Below are 17,191 nucleotides of genomic sequence, written 5' to 3' on the forward strand. Positions count from 1 at the left end.
AAAGCTGGCTCGGGCAGTGATCTCCCTAAACACCCTTCTTGTTTTTCTGAAGGCACCCCCTTAATTCGTAACGACTCCTCTATTCTCAATGGCCCCCCGCCCCTCCCCGCGCCCTTAAAAAATGTAGACACCCCCCGTAATTTCAATTTTTGGGGAAACATTTGGGCTCGGGGATGCCGTCAATGACGTCACGACGCTCTGAACAGATAACAGGCGCCAGAGAGGATCGCCGCATGAACCAGCGGCAATCGCTGCAGGTATTTCTCGAAAGAAATGCGGTTTACGTTTACTTCCGAGTGCGATCGCTGAATTCACTGGAAAAAGGCGATAGAAGTCCGCTTTTAACTCAGAGTCCTGGAAAAGTGCTTCCCTTTAATGCGGTCTGTGGAGGTCAATTCTACGGCCGGGGACGGGGACATGATACAGTTGTCTGATCGCCACGATAAGTCGAATGATTACTTAAGATTTGCGCATACGGTTCCAATTAGAAACTTAATGAGTAAATTTGAGAACGACTTAAAGCACGTGGTAAGCTCGGAGGACCGCTAAAGTTACCGCTTGTGCTCAGACACGAGGCTGGCGGCGCAAACATGCGGACGATAAGATCATCATCCGCTAGCCTTGCCCCTGTTGCACTTTAGCGCGTCCCCACGCTTCCCGTCAAACCTCTCGCGTCTCTTGTTGAGGCGCACGTTCATCGGAAACTGGGTTCCGATCGATGGCTTCTGCAGCCCCCGTGTTCCACGAGAACTCGGCGTTTTATAGGTAACATGCCTGACGTCCTTGCCAAAAATGTATACGCTGACCAGGCGCGCGAGCGGCCGGATCGGCAGTCAGCAAGCAACGCTAGAAGCGTCTCCATTGTCCGCGGACGAAAGGTGACTGAACCGTCGTTCGAACCGTCGGAGCCGAACAAAGAGAAAGGGGGCTGTTTAGGCTTCGTTCGGGGTCCACGGGCGTCCTTCCAACCGAAAGGGTACCGGTTCACCGGGCACATCACGGCCGGTGCTTCCCGGTCAGGCATCGGAGCGTCGCGGGTAAGCCCAGCTCTGCAGCCGAAAGATGCGGGCGATTTTTTTCGAGATGAGCTTCCGGGGGAGTGTGATCGGTTCTGGTTTCACAACACTGATCTTTGATGGATCGATCACTTGTGGATGTTTAGGCCACGCGCGTTGGACGCTCCGAAAGAGAACCCGACCGGATCCTCCCTGTCTCCACTGCGGGTCACTGCGCACGTGACTCGGAAGAAGGTGGTGGAAGAGTTGAGGGTGAATTGGAGGCCCCCAAAACCTCAATAGTCTAACATTTTTTTTTTCTGAAGAACTAACGCAGGTAGGCAAAATTTGTTTTCAGTTCTCTAACTCACACGTGACTGGGAACAACTACATAATTATTTGGCCGAAGTTCAAACCTTGTTGCACGGCCCCTTTAAGACCTCTGTTAAAGGAGCCACGAAACTATTCTACTCTACCTATATACTACTCACTCATTAACGTTAGAGAGAATCACTCTCTAACGTTAATAACTAAATAAACTTGCCTTAATTTTTTTTTCTTTTTGTTCCTGGCAGTCACCGGAAAAGTTAAAAAAATATAAGCATCGTTCATTCCCCCCCTCTCGGAGCCAGAACAAGCAACCACATGGCCTGGTGCCTATCCTATGCCGCCAACGTTAATCATAGCCACGCTCTGAGGTTGGCGAAGTAGACAACGCGTGCTGATCTCCAGGCATGGTTAGAGTTTGGCTATTTTCATCACCGCAGTGGTTGGACACGAGCCATATTCCCGAGACACGAGAACTGCGTGAGCCTTTTATCCTCGCAATTTAACGGCGACAAAGAAGCTTCCGAATCAGTAACGGTTCGTGCGAGAATAATTCGGCCAGACTGGATCGATACGCCCCTGCAAAGTCATGAACTTTCCAACCCGATACCGTTTCATGACAAGTATGTGACAAATCCCATTTTGGGAAGCTCAACTACTTTCGCTTTAGCCGTTCACTTGCAAGTGGCTGGGGAGCGGGAGCAACTGGCAATTGAGTGCATTTATCTACGAAGGTTGCGTCTTTCAGAGCCATAACACTTCTCCTGCCTGCGAACAACTTTTTGCGAAGGCAGGTACGCATACACAAACGTAAAACACAGGGCATCACCGGGAAAATAATGCCTCGCAAGAGCGTTCTACTCGCCGCAGGACCTATGTCGGTAATGACACTGCGCACCTGCGAGCGCGGCCCAGATTTCGGCGGTCGCAGTTAGGCCTAGTTGCTGCCCTTATGCCTGAGAAACCTACGAGTTTAAATACAACTGTTTCAGTTAGAACATGAGAGTTTTGTATTGTTCTATAGTTTCGAGGACCAGACGCCGTAGCTTTGTTGTGCGAACTATTGGGAGCTAGGGAGGTTCAGCCGTCTGGGACGACTTGGCGTTGCGGTTGGGCGAAAGTTAGGCCTAGCACTTGACGTTAGGCATAGCTGTGAAGCCCGCGGCGATGCTGCCGCTGTCCCGTTGGCTCGCCAGGGTATTCTTGGAAAAAGTAGAAGGACCTTTTGACCTTCGTAAACTTGATTGCACACCTAAATGGTTCGAAGGAATCGGTCTTCTTTTTTATTTTAGTTCTCGTGACGTATGGGGCAAAAAACGGTTCGTCCGGAGGGGAGTGGCGAGTGGACGGTACTTCTTTTTCTCCTAGTATATAAATTCTTTCTGGCGTTTGTTGCGGCGTAGCCGATTTTTTTGTGTTAAGATGACGGTGAAGGTCGGCGTAAGAGGGTTTTCTCTGCCACTCCCAGGCAGGTCGGAGAATTTTTGCGCAGTTGTTTGTATATTGACTGCGGCAGCTTCGGTATTTCCGTCTTTCGGCGTTCGGAGAGACTTGCCCCCATTGTTCTTTTTGTTGTTTTTGTATTCTTCGGCGGATGGTATGTTTCGGCTTTGAAGATTGGCTTTTGGCGGACGCAATTGTTCCTCTCAGCGGGTTGCAAGGGGACCGCGCCCATACCTTTACCCCGCCAGCGGTGTTTCGAGGGAGCCTCCCCCCCCCCCCCCCCCCCCCCCCCATCATGAACGGCGTTTTGGGTTGCATCTTTGCCGTATAATTGTTTCCTGCACTAGACTGTTTGGCCGCTGATGGCCCTGATTAGAGGACGCACCCCTGTTGCGAGGCTCATGGTTCTTCGTCTCTCGGAATCGGAGATGTGCTCTGGGTTCGCTTCGGGGCGTTGATGCCCGTGGGACTGAGCTCCCGTCGTAATAGTGATTACGCCAACGAGAAAAGAATAAGCGGATCTCGGCGGAGATATGCCCCATCCGTCAGAAACCATAAATGGCGGCTGCGGATCTTCTGATTTGTTTTCACGTCGTATCACTGACAGAGCGAGAGCGGCAGGGCGTGTCTTTCGAATGCCCGGCCTCCAGCACGCGCTCCGTGCCTTCCGCCGTGCTTTGGATGCGGGCGCTCCAAGTGTACGAGACGCCAAAGCATCGTCGAAGATGGTGGACAACCGAAGCAGCTTTCCCGCCGTTCTCACCTGTAACTATAGTATTGCCGTTTTGCTTCGTTCGAAAGCGTGACATGCTTTATAACGGGAGCATTCAAAAAGATTTTTAGGCCGGTGCGCTCGCGCCTACCTTGTGGAAGGGCATATTAGCATAACCGATTCGGGTGTACGATGACAACGTAAGCGAAACAATGTACAGAGGCACTTACTCGGAATTAGACCACTCTTATTCATCCCCCAAGAGGAGTCGAACCCAGAACGTCTCCGGTTCTCAACCCGATGCTCCACCTCTGCGATGGCTGGACGACCTTCTATGTGCACCGGCTAAGGTGTATGCTCGTCTCTTCCCACTACAGTTGCCAGATGCCAATACACTCCCGAGTGCAGAGTGATGTTAAGGGCGGGAGTCTCTACAAACTGCGGTAAAGAGGGAGGAGAGGTAATGTTAGATGCGCACAAAACTGACTTAATTAAAACGTACGCGTGAGCCGGCATGTTTCTCACGAAACAAAGCCGAACAACAGAGTGGATTCCGATTACTTTTCTCGCCATAGTGTCCCCGAAACATACTCCATCTTGTTTTACAAGAAATCGACGTGGCTACTCTCAACATAGTTTTTCTCTCTCTGGAGCCGAAAACAAAATGCGTGTGCGTTCATTAGCGCCTTATTTCGGTTACTTCGAATCTTTTACGCCGATAAAGCGAGCGCGTGGGCAGCGCGTGTACCTACGTTCCCAGCATTCTCCCTGGTGCTGGGTAGATTGGCTAAAGGTATATATTCGCAACTCCAGAGCGGGCGACACCACCCAGCGGCAAAGACGCGACTTTGAGAAACGAAAAGCTCGCACCTGTCGATATGTGGTGCGAAAGCTTCCACAGCCTGGTGGCGCATATGTGGAACACATGAAGGAATATTTAATGCGCACCGTCGAAACCGCCGAAGTTTTCGTGTACAAAGCGCGACGATGGCGCCGCGCTTTTGTCGCAGAATCGGCGCGCTCCGCCAACTTTCGGCTCGAACTTTGCGTTTGACGGTCCCAGACGGTTCATGGTGCGAGGGGTTCCTCGAGGACGCTTACCGCGGCAGAAGAACAAAGTTGGCCGCGCTGTACAGCCCGGAAAGGACGGAGGTGGGTGTGGAGGATCAGGTGCACACCTCGCACCGGTCAGGGAGAGGTCAGAGGGGGGCCCCCCGGGGAAGGGGATAAGTGGGGCCTTCCAAAATTAATTGGGGCTGCTCGCTCTCCGGACGTCCGGCACGCGGACACTCAAAGTCCATATTTTAGATTTTGTGTGTGTGTGTGTGTGCGTGCGTGTGTGCGTGCGTGTGCGTGTGTGTGTGTGTGTGTGTGAAGAAAAAAACAAAACAGAAAAGAACAAAAGCAAACTGTGATGTTTCTTGTTGTTGTTTTTTTTGTATTTTTTCGTCGTTATTTGTGCCTCGGAAAGGTGGGTTTGTAATTTTTGTTTTCGTCCGTTCACAGTAATTGTAATCAGGGACGGGCGTAGAAAAATGCGAACGAACGGCCGCAGTCCAATAGTACGCTTTTCGATCTTACTTTCGTTGGGAAGAGGGATTGGTGTAGTCTGTGGCAATCAGTTCGACGAATGACGTTTCATCGACGGTTAGTTTCATCGCAAGGTTCCCGCGACCGTTTCATAAATTCCTGTTTATTTTTTTTTCTTCCATATTTTTCAAGGAGAGAGGTTAGAGAATTTCAGAAAGTTTTGTGGTGCTCAAGACAAAGTCAGTCGCCTGACAGAGGCACCAAGGCCAGAACACAGACCTTGCGACGTTTCGTCGAAAGCGTCTTTCCGTGCCCTTAGCGGTCCCGACGAGGCCTGATGCAAGCTTGAGGTCAAGGCTCTTTTAAAGTTTCCGCGAGCGGAGCGAGGGGTGCCCGCGCGTAGCGCAGACCGTTTGGAAGCCTAGAATTAGGGCGCGCGAATTTGTTTTTGCCCTGTCGGAGCCCTCTGGCCGAGTCCGCTTTTGTTCCGGTACGCATTCAGTAATCCGATCCCATCCACTTAGTAGAAACAGCGAAATAAATACGCTGTCGACGAGACAGGCTTTTGCGCAACATCGCAGTGTCTACGAAACGCGTGTCCATGAAACGTATGTCCACGAAACATGTTTCGAGAAAACAATAACCCCCCCCCCCCCCCCCCCCCCTAAAAAAATGTTTTTGTTAGTGTTTTTTGAAACAAAAATTGAGCCAGTCTTCTAAAGAAAGGTTGTTTTTTTTTTTTTTTAAATGAGGCCCAAGTAGGTTAGAAAAAAAAAATATACCTGACTTTTGCAGCGGTGGTGCAGGATGATGTATGGTTTCATTTAGACCTCCGTGGCTCATGCAGCATCCCTGAGACCCCGAGATATTATTTTGATAGGATACTTAATTGACGAGCAAAATCAACGTGCTTGCAACCTTATCGATCGCTGGGGCAATCGCCGGCAAAACGAGTGCTCCTCAGATGTCGAGTATGCTTTTATAGGGGGGGGGGGGGGGGGGGGGGGTAGTGAGCAGATCAGCATTTCTGCTTGTTAACCGTGTGGGGATGTAGGGTGTCCAGCCGCAAGGAATAGAATATCTTTAGAGCGCCGCTTGGATCCCCAGCATCTTTCTTCCAGGACGGAACGCTCTTGGCCTGTTGGCTCTGGGACAAACTGGCTTACACCCTTAAGGGAGTTTTTCTTTGTTTAGTGTGTACCGCCTTTTTCGGGGTTAAAATGTCTCGGAAGTTCGTCGTTTCACCGGTTCCCGTACGGTGAGCCAAACAGTATGGATAGCGAGCTGTGTCAATAATTCTGCCTTATTTTGTAAATATGGGGCTCCTGAGCTTCGTTGCGTCGCGAACCTAAGGAAACAGAAAGCACAAGAAACCACCCAAGGAGAGCGCTAGGTCGGGGCGTGGCTGTGCAGCTGTTTGCTTTTTTTTTTTTTTTTTTTTGCATTTTATAGGAACGATGTCTCAGCCAGTTACGGTCGTTTCAGCGAACGTCGTAGAAATCGAATCATCGGAACGAAATCGACGAGCTGGTATCAGACTGTCGCTGGTGTCAGGAGACCGGGAGAGGGGTGGGGGACTCCTCTGCACTCTAAACAAAGTATGTGCTTCTACTTTCACGTACAACACTCGGAGAACTAATCACCGCAACTTACGGAGGCAGCTCAGAGAATGACGATGCCGAAAGATATGTTTAGATTAAAAATGCAGCCCGAGTTGCGACAGTAAGCAATGCAAAACGTCACGCTTGCATTGCTTAATGTCACAACCCAGTCCGCGTTTTTTTGGTCTAAACATATGTTTCGGCATCGTCATTCGCTGAGCTGCCTCCGTAAGTTGCGCTGATTGATTCTCTGAGTGTTGTGCGTGAAAGTAGACGCACGGACTTTTTTTAGAATGTGGCGGCCAGATAGTTTTATTTTTTCGAGACCTCCCAACGCCAAGGTTTCTTTAAAAGTGATTAGATAAAAAGAACGCTCATCACTCTTCCCTACACCAGTTCTTCCCAAACTGCCCTGCAAAAAGAGAAAAAGGAGAAAAAAGTGGGTTGCAGTTTTTGTGTGGCGAAGTCTTTTCGAATCGTCGCAGCGTCGCTTCTTCTCACTTGCCTTTTCCCTTTTCTTTTGTTGTTGGCGATAGCTTTTCTGCAGCTGGCCAACCCCATTACCTTCCACTGTGCCACACCATGCGAGCGGAAACTGACTTTCGCTAGCGACGCTCGCAAAAGCTCGTTTCCGTAAAAGATGCCATCCTAAAAAAAGAAAAAAAACAGAGCGAGAAAAAAAGGCTCCGATTTCAGGTCGCATACCGATACACCTCCATTAACAGCAACGCGTTCCAGAACCGCGTCGCCGTTCCATTTAGCGAACACGGAGTACGAAGGTCCCCCCTGGACGGACGCCATGTTTTTGGAAGGGACCGTGAAACCGCCGGTCCGAGTCGGTTCTCACGCCGCGCGCGTGCTGGCGTTTCGAATGGGCCTTTCCCCCTTCCTGGAGGGCTTCGCTGAGCCGTCTTCCACGCTCCGCACACACAGCGCCGTCAGAGCTTGGTCCGAGGGAGGTCAAAGTTGAGGCAGGTGCATCGGGGAGGTGCCTTCGCCAGGACACACCGCACGGCACCTGACGCCGCGTCTTTTGAATTCGTCGTGGTTTTGATGGTTCTTTAAAGTTTGCTTTCTGTCCTCTTCGCTGCGTATGTATACACGCTCCATGGCAGCGAGGTCAGGTGACGAATGGGAGGCGGCTGATAGGCCCGGCGAGCACGTAGCTGCCACCGCACTGTCAGCTTACATAGGAGTGCGTGGCGTTCGTGTGTCGTATATCTTTGGCCGGCGTCGGCTGGAAGTGATTGACCCGGATCGTGTACGATGCGTCGCGGCTTTGATGTCTCCATTTCTTGGGGGTCTTTAAAGTCGTATAAAAAGGGCTCAAAGAAGGAAAGTGGGTAAGACGGAGGTCGATGTGGGTGACCTTCTTTAGTGCGCGGTTATTTTGGATCGGGTTTCTTAGCGGAGAATCTGGTATGGATGACCTGTGTGACCTGGCAAGGAGATTCTAGAGAGGCCGGGGAAAAACCATCGCGGTAAAAAAGCAAAATTTATTAATGAAGACCGGAGAAATTGGTGCCGAGTTTGGAATGGTGGTTCAAGAACCGGCCCGTGCCGAAACGAAACTCGTGTTTTACTGGCAAAGAAAGACAAAGTTAGGTACACTCTCGTAAGCGTAAAAATAGCTTCGTATACTTACTATTAATAAAGCCTGGATACGTGCTCAAAGCAGTCGGTGAACCGCGGTTTTTCTTGTTTCCTTTAGTTGTAAACGTTTGAATTGCACCCTCATCATTTCCTTTCCCCGATTATGCCTACAGGCAGATAAGTACCTTTAGACTTTTTTTAAGCAAATATACCATGAAATATATATCTTAGAATTATACTTCAAGTTAGATCTCAAATGTAAAAAAAAAAAAAAAAGACGTCTAACCTCTTTAAAATACAGGGTGCTTTTTGTTTGTTTGTTATGGAATACAAAATCTCAAAAAAAAAAGAGAAAACAACCAGCGAAAGGTACACAGATGCGGTCTGTGCGAGTTATACTACCAGGCGGTCATTGTGTTCAAGAGAAAATGCAACTAAAAGATGGGTAATTAACAAAAATTAACTATTAGACGTTTTAGAACAAAAGTGACAATTAATGTTAAAAGCCAACCCATTCTTTTTTTCCCAAGTCCCGGTTTGATTACGCAGATTGAGTTATTCATTGTCCCATTTTGTTCTGGAAATCGGTCGATACCGAAATTAAACGCGCGATGCCCGCCGGAAGGACAACCCTCGTTTGACGCCGCGAAGGGCCACGTGCTGCTAAGGACGAAATTTGCGTCACAGTGCGCCGGAGCTGGTTCCAGTCGGTGCTCCGCGGCTGGCCGCCGTGACAGCTTGCTTTGCTTTGCCGGGCGATATCTCCGAAGGACAAGTAACCCTCCGACGTCAAACGGGGGTTGTCCTTCCGGTGGGCATCGCGCGTTTGGTTTCGCTATCGACGGATTTCCAGAACAAAATTTGACAACAAATAATACCAACTGCGTGATCAAAAAAAAAAAATCAATTAATATATTTTTTTTAGCTGGTTTTGGCGTTGGTGCTACTGCCATTGGCAATACTAACTTGTCGCACGGCAAAAGTTGCGCACATCTGAGGCTTCTATAAACGTCGATACCTTAAAAATGAACTGCAGTGCGAGGTGCAGTGGTAAAGAATGTAACAGGGAAGTTTCAACTGCCCCTCTTCCAATTTTATGCAACCTCTACGGCCCATAGCTTTAACTGTTACAAAAACACAACCTCTCCTTCCTCTTTAAACTCAAATATATGGCCCAAACTGGAAAGCAATTCAGAGGCTTTTGTCGTGACCCGAAATTACAATAACATGTCGTCCTGAACCTTGACGAGATAAGTGCTAAGACCCCTTTTGTCAATGATCCGAGATTTGAAAGATAACTGTGGTGGCATTTCCCCGGGACCATTGACCCTGTGCGCTGATTAAACTTAATTGTAAAATACCGTCTTTATTTTGTTTATTTGGGGGGGGGGGGGGGGGGGGGGTCATTGGCACATCAAAATTTGTAGTTTATCGGATAAATCCGAATTCCCAAAATGTTATCGACAAGTGTTTTACGGTTTAAGAAAAAAAGATACTACTTTGCATATTTGGTGTCCTTTCCTAAAAGGTTATACACTAAAAGTATACCAATTTTGTACTTGTATAAAAAAAGCTTCCAAAAGCATACTTAAACCATTGCCAGACTAGGTAGACTGGAGGATTACAGCGTTAAAATGCCAAGTACACTAAAGGTATATTAAAATTAGGCTTCACATTAAAAAAATACTAATATAAACTTTAACTGCCCTCCTGTGTTTCACAGTAGTACAAAATCAGTTTACTTTTAGTGTATCCCATTTACCAAAGGGCGTGTTAATATAATTGAAAGCAATGGCCATCAGCACGTTGGAGAGAAATATTTCTCAGCACACATTTACGAGTCTACTTTCTGTTGCTCGCAGCTCCCGTTCGCGGTGGTGGGCACGCTCAACGGCGTCCACCTGTTCTCTCGATTGCGAGGTGCCACCCTGCACAGCACGGTCACCAGGGGTGCCAAGGTGGTGTGGAGGACATACCACGACAGGTACTGGTGTTTGTCATTCACTCCCTTTGTACTCCTGTTGGATGCAGGGGTTGAGGGTTCCGAGAGAAGAATCAATATACTCGTTGGCTTTCTTTAATTACACCATACTTTATTCATGTTCAATGTGCGGGTAGTGTTTTCAGGAGAGGAACCATCGATATCAGGGTTGGTTTACGTTATTGCGACGCAATTTCCTTCCCTTTTGCTCCTGTTGGAGGTGGGGAAGTGTTTCAAAGTGGGGGATTATCTATATGCGTAGGGTGGCTCACCTCATTGTACCATCATTCACTCCCTTTTTACTACAGCTAAGTGTGACCTAGTGGTTCCAACAAGGAACTTAGATATACGAGGTGTGAACAAAAGTTCTGAGACTGATTTTGTAGCGTAACAAGAAAGGGCAGCGCAGTGATGCGCGCGCAGCGGTCAAAGGAACGGACCTTCGTGCCTCGTTATACCAAAGGGCGTCTCCCTGTGGACATTTGATGCTGCGCTACGCAAGTTTTCGTGACCACGTGCACGGGCACCATGACGATTTCACCATAGACTGTAAATCCGAGTAAGAGCGAACATCAATTCTGCGTCACTCTGAGCACATATAAAACAAAGATTTTTCAAATGATTCAGCAGGCTTGTGTCAAAAGGCAGTGAATTTTGCTAGTGTTTTAAGTGGCAATCGTGCTTCAGGAACGGAAGGACATCGCTGGAAGACGAAGAGCGGTAGGGCGACCTTATCCGACCTCTCCTTAATTTCAGTGATACTCTGCCATTCTTGAGGCACGAATGCCACTCAAAACACCTCGCACACCTCACTGCTTTTTGACATCTTCTAAATTTCAGAGGTCTCTGTTTTAGGTTTCTAGAGTTTGACGTAAAACTGATGTTCGCTCTCGCTCATGGTTTGCAGTCTATGGAGTGATCGCCATCATGCTCGTGCATGCGGTCAAACTCTTGTAGCGTAGTTCCAAATGTTCACAGAGCGATGCCCTTTGCAGTGGTGGAACTGCTGCGCCAATTGTGCCAAACTGCGCCAGAACGAATAACCTGTTAGATGCTGCTCCAAAGGCTGTACTTGTACACAATTTGCGCCTTGTCTGCGCCTGAAAGGAGCTGTTCCCGAGAAGGAAATTCACGTGACATTGTTGGCGACGCCTCTGAAAACTAAGAAAGTACAGTTTTTTTTTTATGCCTAAGTAATATGTGCGAACAGTAGGGCTGCGCGAATATTCTAATTTTCTAATAGTAGTTTTAAATAATACATTATTTGATATTCGCTTCCAAATGAACTGCGATATTAATATTTTTCGAAGAGTTGATCGCTGCGGGTTAGCCCCCTTGAGTGCGCTTCTCCTTATGCACGGATGCACCGTGGAGAAGCAACACCCGTGGAGCGGACACAGCGATCTCGCGACTCACTTCGCCGCAGCGCAGCCTCGCACCTATATGAAACACACACCTTCAAACTAGTATGGCGCACGCGCGCGCCTAATGTATTTAAAAAAAGAGAAACGAAAAACTGGAAATTTCGTGATTGTTGATATTACATTGCAGTAAAATCTTCAAAATTTAACTGTGGCTGTTATGCAATGATGTATGTTAGGCAGCGATGTTCTAGGTACCTGTGTTGTGTTCATCATTTGTGTGCTTGTTTCTTTTTTTAAATTCAAATCGAAAAAAAAAAATATTTTCGTATAGGAAGAAGATTTATAAATCCTCTCAATTAGGTATGGCTGGGCTTCTTTCTAAATTTAGTTTTATGTCAAATCTGTCATTTACTTGAAATTCCAGTGTGGGTACTGGACCTTCTGAGGCTACAGTCTATAAATATAGCTAGATTAAATTTAACAGAGCTCATCAATGGGCACTTAGGAACAGACATCGTGAGTCCAACTGAAGTTTCGTTTCAGCATTGTGTAACCGTAGTAAAAGGTGTGGAGAAAGGCACGAAAACTCTTCAATATTTAATAAAAAAATATTTGGCCAAAACCACTATTCACTTAAATTTCCTTCAAACCCAAAATGCATTATTTGCACATGCGTAACGAAGAGTTATCGTTTTTTGTGCAAATGGTGCTCTCATCGATCGCAGTGAATAGCTAGTACTAGTCGTGATCGGTTAGAGTGGCTATGTGCTCCGCTCAGATGCTCTGTCAACAGCAGCAGGTTGAACACGAGCGAGGACAGTGTGAGTCACATTCAACAGAAAAGTGTCCGTTTGATGTCCAACTCGTGGCAGTTACGTCACCGTGATACAAACCCTCTACAAAATAGCCAAAAACATATTTTTACGTCAAACACAGACTTCAAACGCCATCGGTACTCCTAATAGGTTAATTGAGACATCTACAAAATTGCCGGCGTATGATTGTTCAATAAATAAATAAATATCTGTACAGGCGAGGTCTTCTGTAGGCATAACGCTTGAGTCTCCCAATGCTCCAACAACTGCAGTTTTTTCTACGGGCTAACTTTCGAAGAGAATGTATAAAACTTTCTGACATGAAAGCTCAAAATTGTCTGCTTTCAAACAGAGGAATCTTTGCCCCAAAATCCGTTTTTCCCTGCTACAAGAGCTGCTCCAAATCACCACTTGTCAGTTCCACCACTGCCTTTGGCTTAATGACACGGGAAGGTCCCATGCCTTCGACTGCTGCGCACGCATCACTGTGCTGCCCTCTCATTTTACGCTACAAAATCAGTCTCGGAACTTTTTGATCACACCTCGTACAAAGTTGTTCACTTTATTGCACCATTTACTCGCTTTTTACTCCTGTTGTATGCAGGGTTGCGTGTAGGATGTTTTTTAATGCATCGGCATTAGAACGCTTGTTTTGACGAAAACCCGGTGGTGTCTTTCGTTTGTCATTGTTGGGGAGAGGGTGAGGGTCACATGTGTGGCACTTCCATTGGTCCTAAGCGCTGACGTCAGCACGCGTCACCCTTTCCCTCTCTCCCCGGCACTGACAAACTGACAGACACCTCCGGGTTTTCGTCAAAACGAGCGGTTTTGTTTTGTTCAAAGGGGCATGCACAGCTGGTGCGTTGCCAAATAGGAGGAGACACCGCGGCACGGCAAAATACGTGCGTACTCGATTGCCGCTCTGCTGTCGCCAATTGTTCTCCGCTCCGGGTTTCCGTAGTAGCAGTGCATGGGCTGTGATGGGTGTGTGTGTTTTTAAAATGATGGATGCGGTTCCCTCCACGAGTGATATGACGTCGAGAGTATGTCGACACCACATCAAGGCGTCGACATACTCTGACAGGCAGAGTAAAGAAAAGGGGTGAAAAAAATTACAGGAAGATCCATTGGTGGATTCTTAGGGAATGCCTTAGCATAACCCTTAGGAAACACCACATGGGAAAGGCTAACATTATGGAAAGTGCTAACGTTGTCCCCGTAACAAGGCCAAAAAGAGGCAAAAATAAATAAATAGAAGTAGCAAAAGAGAAAGCCAAAAGAGAAAAGCGAAGGGGTCAGCGGTAGCGTTTCCCAAAGAGGGACGTGTCTGCTGTTTCCCAAGGGTCATGCTAAAGCATTCCCTAAGAATCCACCAAGGGATCTTCTTGTAATTTTTTTATCCTGCCACCGCTTACTTTCTTTTCGCTCCTGTTGAGTGTGGGATAGTGTTCCTAAGAGAAGGAGCCATCGATATGCAGAGGGCTTCACTTTATCGTGTTGACATTTGCTCCTTCTTACCCCAGTTTGACGCTGATCGGAAGGAGGGGGGAGGGAGGGAGGGGAGTGGAGGGGTTCAAATGTGCAGGCTGATGCGCTTTATTGTACAATCAATTTATGAATTGCATGCAAATCGGTTTTACTCCACAAGTAGAAATATTCTACAGTGACACAGTAGAGGATGTGTGTAGTAATTTAGCCCCGTAGCCTGTTGCCTGCTAAGCCTATTTCTCGCAAAAGTAAAAACATAGCATCCTTTATAGGGTGACCATAATCGGCAGCATAAGAAACGGGACATCAGGGTGGGGGAGCAAAGCTGGGAGCTGAGTCATAAGAAAAAGCAAGCTCTGCTGCTATTCAGTTCACTACACAAATGCACATTACCTACAGATGCACCTTTCTTTTTCATTATTACACAAAATCGAAGCATGCCCAATATAGTAATATGGAAAAGTGCCCCAAACAAATGTCTGTGTCAACAGAAGGTAATGGCAGATAGAACCACAGAAAGAGGTCTAAATTTGCTCTATGGGAGGTAACAGTTTTATAGTATTTTTTTTTTAAATAAAATGTATTATGTCTTTTCGATTTCTTTTATTTGCTTAGCACTCATTTTGCAACTATGCATGGACATTCCCACCGAAACGGGATGCAAGGCTTCGTTGTATGACAAAGTGACAGGACGACAGAAATGCACCTCTTCTACGGGGCTGTCCCTACCAAAACGGCACGTCTGGTCACCCTAATCCTTGGGCAACCTTTACTTTGACAAAACCCTGAAACATTGGGAACGCTATTTGCCTTCTCGTTCCTCAATCACTGAATTGCTTAGCAAAAACAAAAACAAGAAAAACAACCTATATACGGAAGCTTTTTGAATCATTTTTTTATTGTGACAGAAAGGAAACAGCCGAGCTCGCGTTACCTCTCACAGTGTGGTGTTACTGGTGGTAACGTGCGACGACGGCGCGAGCGACGACCACCTCGGCTTCCTCTTGGACAACGTGTTTGGCGCCATGGTGATGTCCGTGGGGTTGGACGCAGTGCAGGCGATACGCAACGTCGACAGGCTCAAGCGGGACCTCAGGGTGAGCGTGACGAACAACACCATCTGCTGTTGTCAAGATTCAGATCATGCAAGCAGAAACGTCTAACAAAAAGTCGAAGAAAAAAGTTGAACAAAAAGCCGCAAAAGCTAAACTACTGTAATATCCTGAGAGATAGCCCACATAAAAGCGAGAGCAAATAGAGTGAAACTAACTAGTAGACTAACTTTTAATGTGCAATCAAGAAAAATGTAAAAAAAATTGCTATTTTTGTATTTTATGATTTGCCAAACTTGTTTTCACATTGAGAAGCAATATTTCACATTGAGAAGCGAGAGATAAGCAATATTTGCTTATCTCTCACCATAGCTATCTAACACCATTTTGGCCGAGGGTGCACCATGGTCAGGGCACTGCAATTACTAAAAGTAGGCCATCTTTCAATGTTTTTGAAAAATGGCAAATCATATAACAAACGGGTGGGATATTACGGTAGTGCGGTTTGTGCACGCGAATTATACAGCCAGGGGAACATAACATAGGGGGCTAATTGTCATGATAAGTAGGCTAATTAACTAAGATTTGTTCATTAACTTTTTAGTTTGTAAAAATAAACGTACGGTTCCAGTTGGAGAGTCGCCGAACATCTTTGAAAACCACCGAAGCAGTAAATTCTAGAAAAACTCTGAGCGCATGGGAAGTGCGGCGGCGCACTAAAGTTACCGTTCGTGCAATGGGGGCTTGAGGCTGGCAGTGTGAAAACGTGGTTGATGAGTGCCCGGTCGCGTCGCCATCTGCGTTTGGTTGTGGCATTAAAGGTGCACCAAAGAGGTTGGTTTCAGAGATCGTATGTTCTTGGTGTTAACTCATTGTATGGGATCTTAGCATCCCAGAAACCGAAAAATTATGACCGTGCGGCGTTTATTTCCCTACTAAAAATGTGATGGAAGTTTCTGCCACGCCCCTTTCCGAGCGAAAAAAATCTGGAGCACAGAATTCAGCGGAGGCGCTGGCGGCGTGACGACGGGCGCGCGTCAGCCAATCGCAAGCAGAGGCGCCTCTGCTGGATTCTGTGTTTCAGATTTTTCCACTCAGAAAGGGGCGTGGCAGAAACTTCCATCACCTTTTTAGTAGACAAATAGACATCGCACGAGCATAATTGTTGGATTTCTAGGATGCTTGAAGCCCGTAAGATAAGTTATCACCAAGAACAGACAACCTAAGTCCTTTGAAGAATCTATGTTTGAAAACAATATGAGAGGTTTGTCAAGCTCAATCGTTTTACGAATGACTAAAAAAGTGCGACGCGTGGTTGTTGCGGGAAGATTCGGTCCCGTTACCGCCACCCTTTACGTCGTTAATGCGAAACTAGTAGCAATACGCAAACCGTGGAATCCAAAGTGGCGGGTACTGAAACCTGGGGTTTTCTGCCCGCGACCTCGCAGGGCTGCTACCCCTTGGTGGACCACTTGCTGAGCCAACTGGACCAGGACTCCTGCACGCTCGGGGACCTGACCGGGGTCGCCGACTTCCTGCTCTGTCCGGAAAGCCAGGCACTCCAGGTACATGTCCCAACCATAGAGCCCGGAACACGTGACGTCGTCGTAGAAGCGTCACGCCATTGCCCACCACGTTGCTTACCACGGCGGCAGAGGTTCTGAAGCAGGTTGCTCTCCGGCACGATGGCCCACGGAAGCTTCGACATCGTGGAGTCGGGATGCTGCGCTGACGGCGACGTTCGCATTCTCTCATGGTTTTTGCCGAAAGTTAAGACCAGCTGCCGGGATCACTTAGTTCGACAGTGTGATGGTGTGGCTTCCGTGGCGTCGTTTGTTGCCGCTTCGGGACGACGCGCGATGTGTGGGCGGAATGGGATGCTAAATGCACCGGTCGGAGACGCTTTCTAGGTGTCGTAGTCGGAACACACTCCTCCTTTGTTTCTTGTTTTGCGGGCAGGCTCGTTTTCTTCATTTTATGCGAGCGTTGCATGTTGCACACAGGATTCTGGTGCGAAGGCACAACCGTTAAGTGAGGTCGAGACTGAGCAGTCTCCCGGAAGAAATGCTCAGAATATATCTACAAAGCTAATTATCGAGGGAATGGTGGAATGATCTTATCGGTTCAGCTAACTGTGCCGAGACGCACGTTTCTCGGGCAGTGCGGTCGGAGCTGAGCGTGCGCATTATTTGCCATCTTCGAATGCTGCAGGAAGTTGTCCCCAAGAATGGTGCCTGGCACAAACACTTTGTATTCGTCGAGCAGAAAAAAAGCATTAGGTTTTGTTTTC

General features: G+C 47.6%; 1 protein-coding gene across 2 annotated transcripts in view; it reads left to right on the plus strand.

The window, feature by feature from the left end:
- LOC8051154 (protein fuzzy homolog) overlaps window positions 1-17,191 on the plus strand; it is a 64,602-nt gene that overhangs the window by 35,548 nt on the left and 11,863 nt on the right. Inside the window, exons 2-4 of one of the 2 annotated variants that reach the window (XM_029967854.4) lie at window positions 10,064-10,185; window positions 14,793-14,946; window positions 16,350-16,466. In XM_029967854.4, coding sequence (XP_029823714.1) covers window positions 10,064-10,185; window positions 14,793-14,946; window positions 16,350-16,466 — 393 coding nt within the window. The remainder of the gene's footprint in view (window positions 1-10,063; window positions 10,186-14,792; window positions 14,947-16,349; window positions 16,467-17,191) is intronic. The other variant, XM_029967855.4, reaches the window with a different exon arrangement.

The sequence above is a fragment of the Ixodes scapularis genome, unplaced genomic scaffold (assembly GCF_016920785.2).
Source record: "Ixodes scapularis isolate PalLabHiFi unplaced genomic scaffold, ASM1692078v2 PGA_scaffold7__128_contigs__length_106722199, whole genome shotgun sequence".
Taxonomy (NCBI): Eukaryota; Metazoa; Arthropoda; class Arachnida; order Ixodida; family Ixodidae; genus Ixodes; species Ixodes scapularis.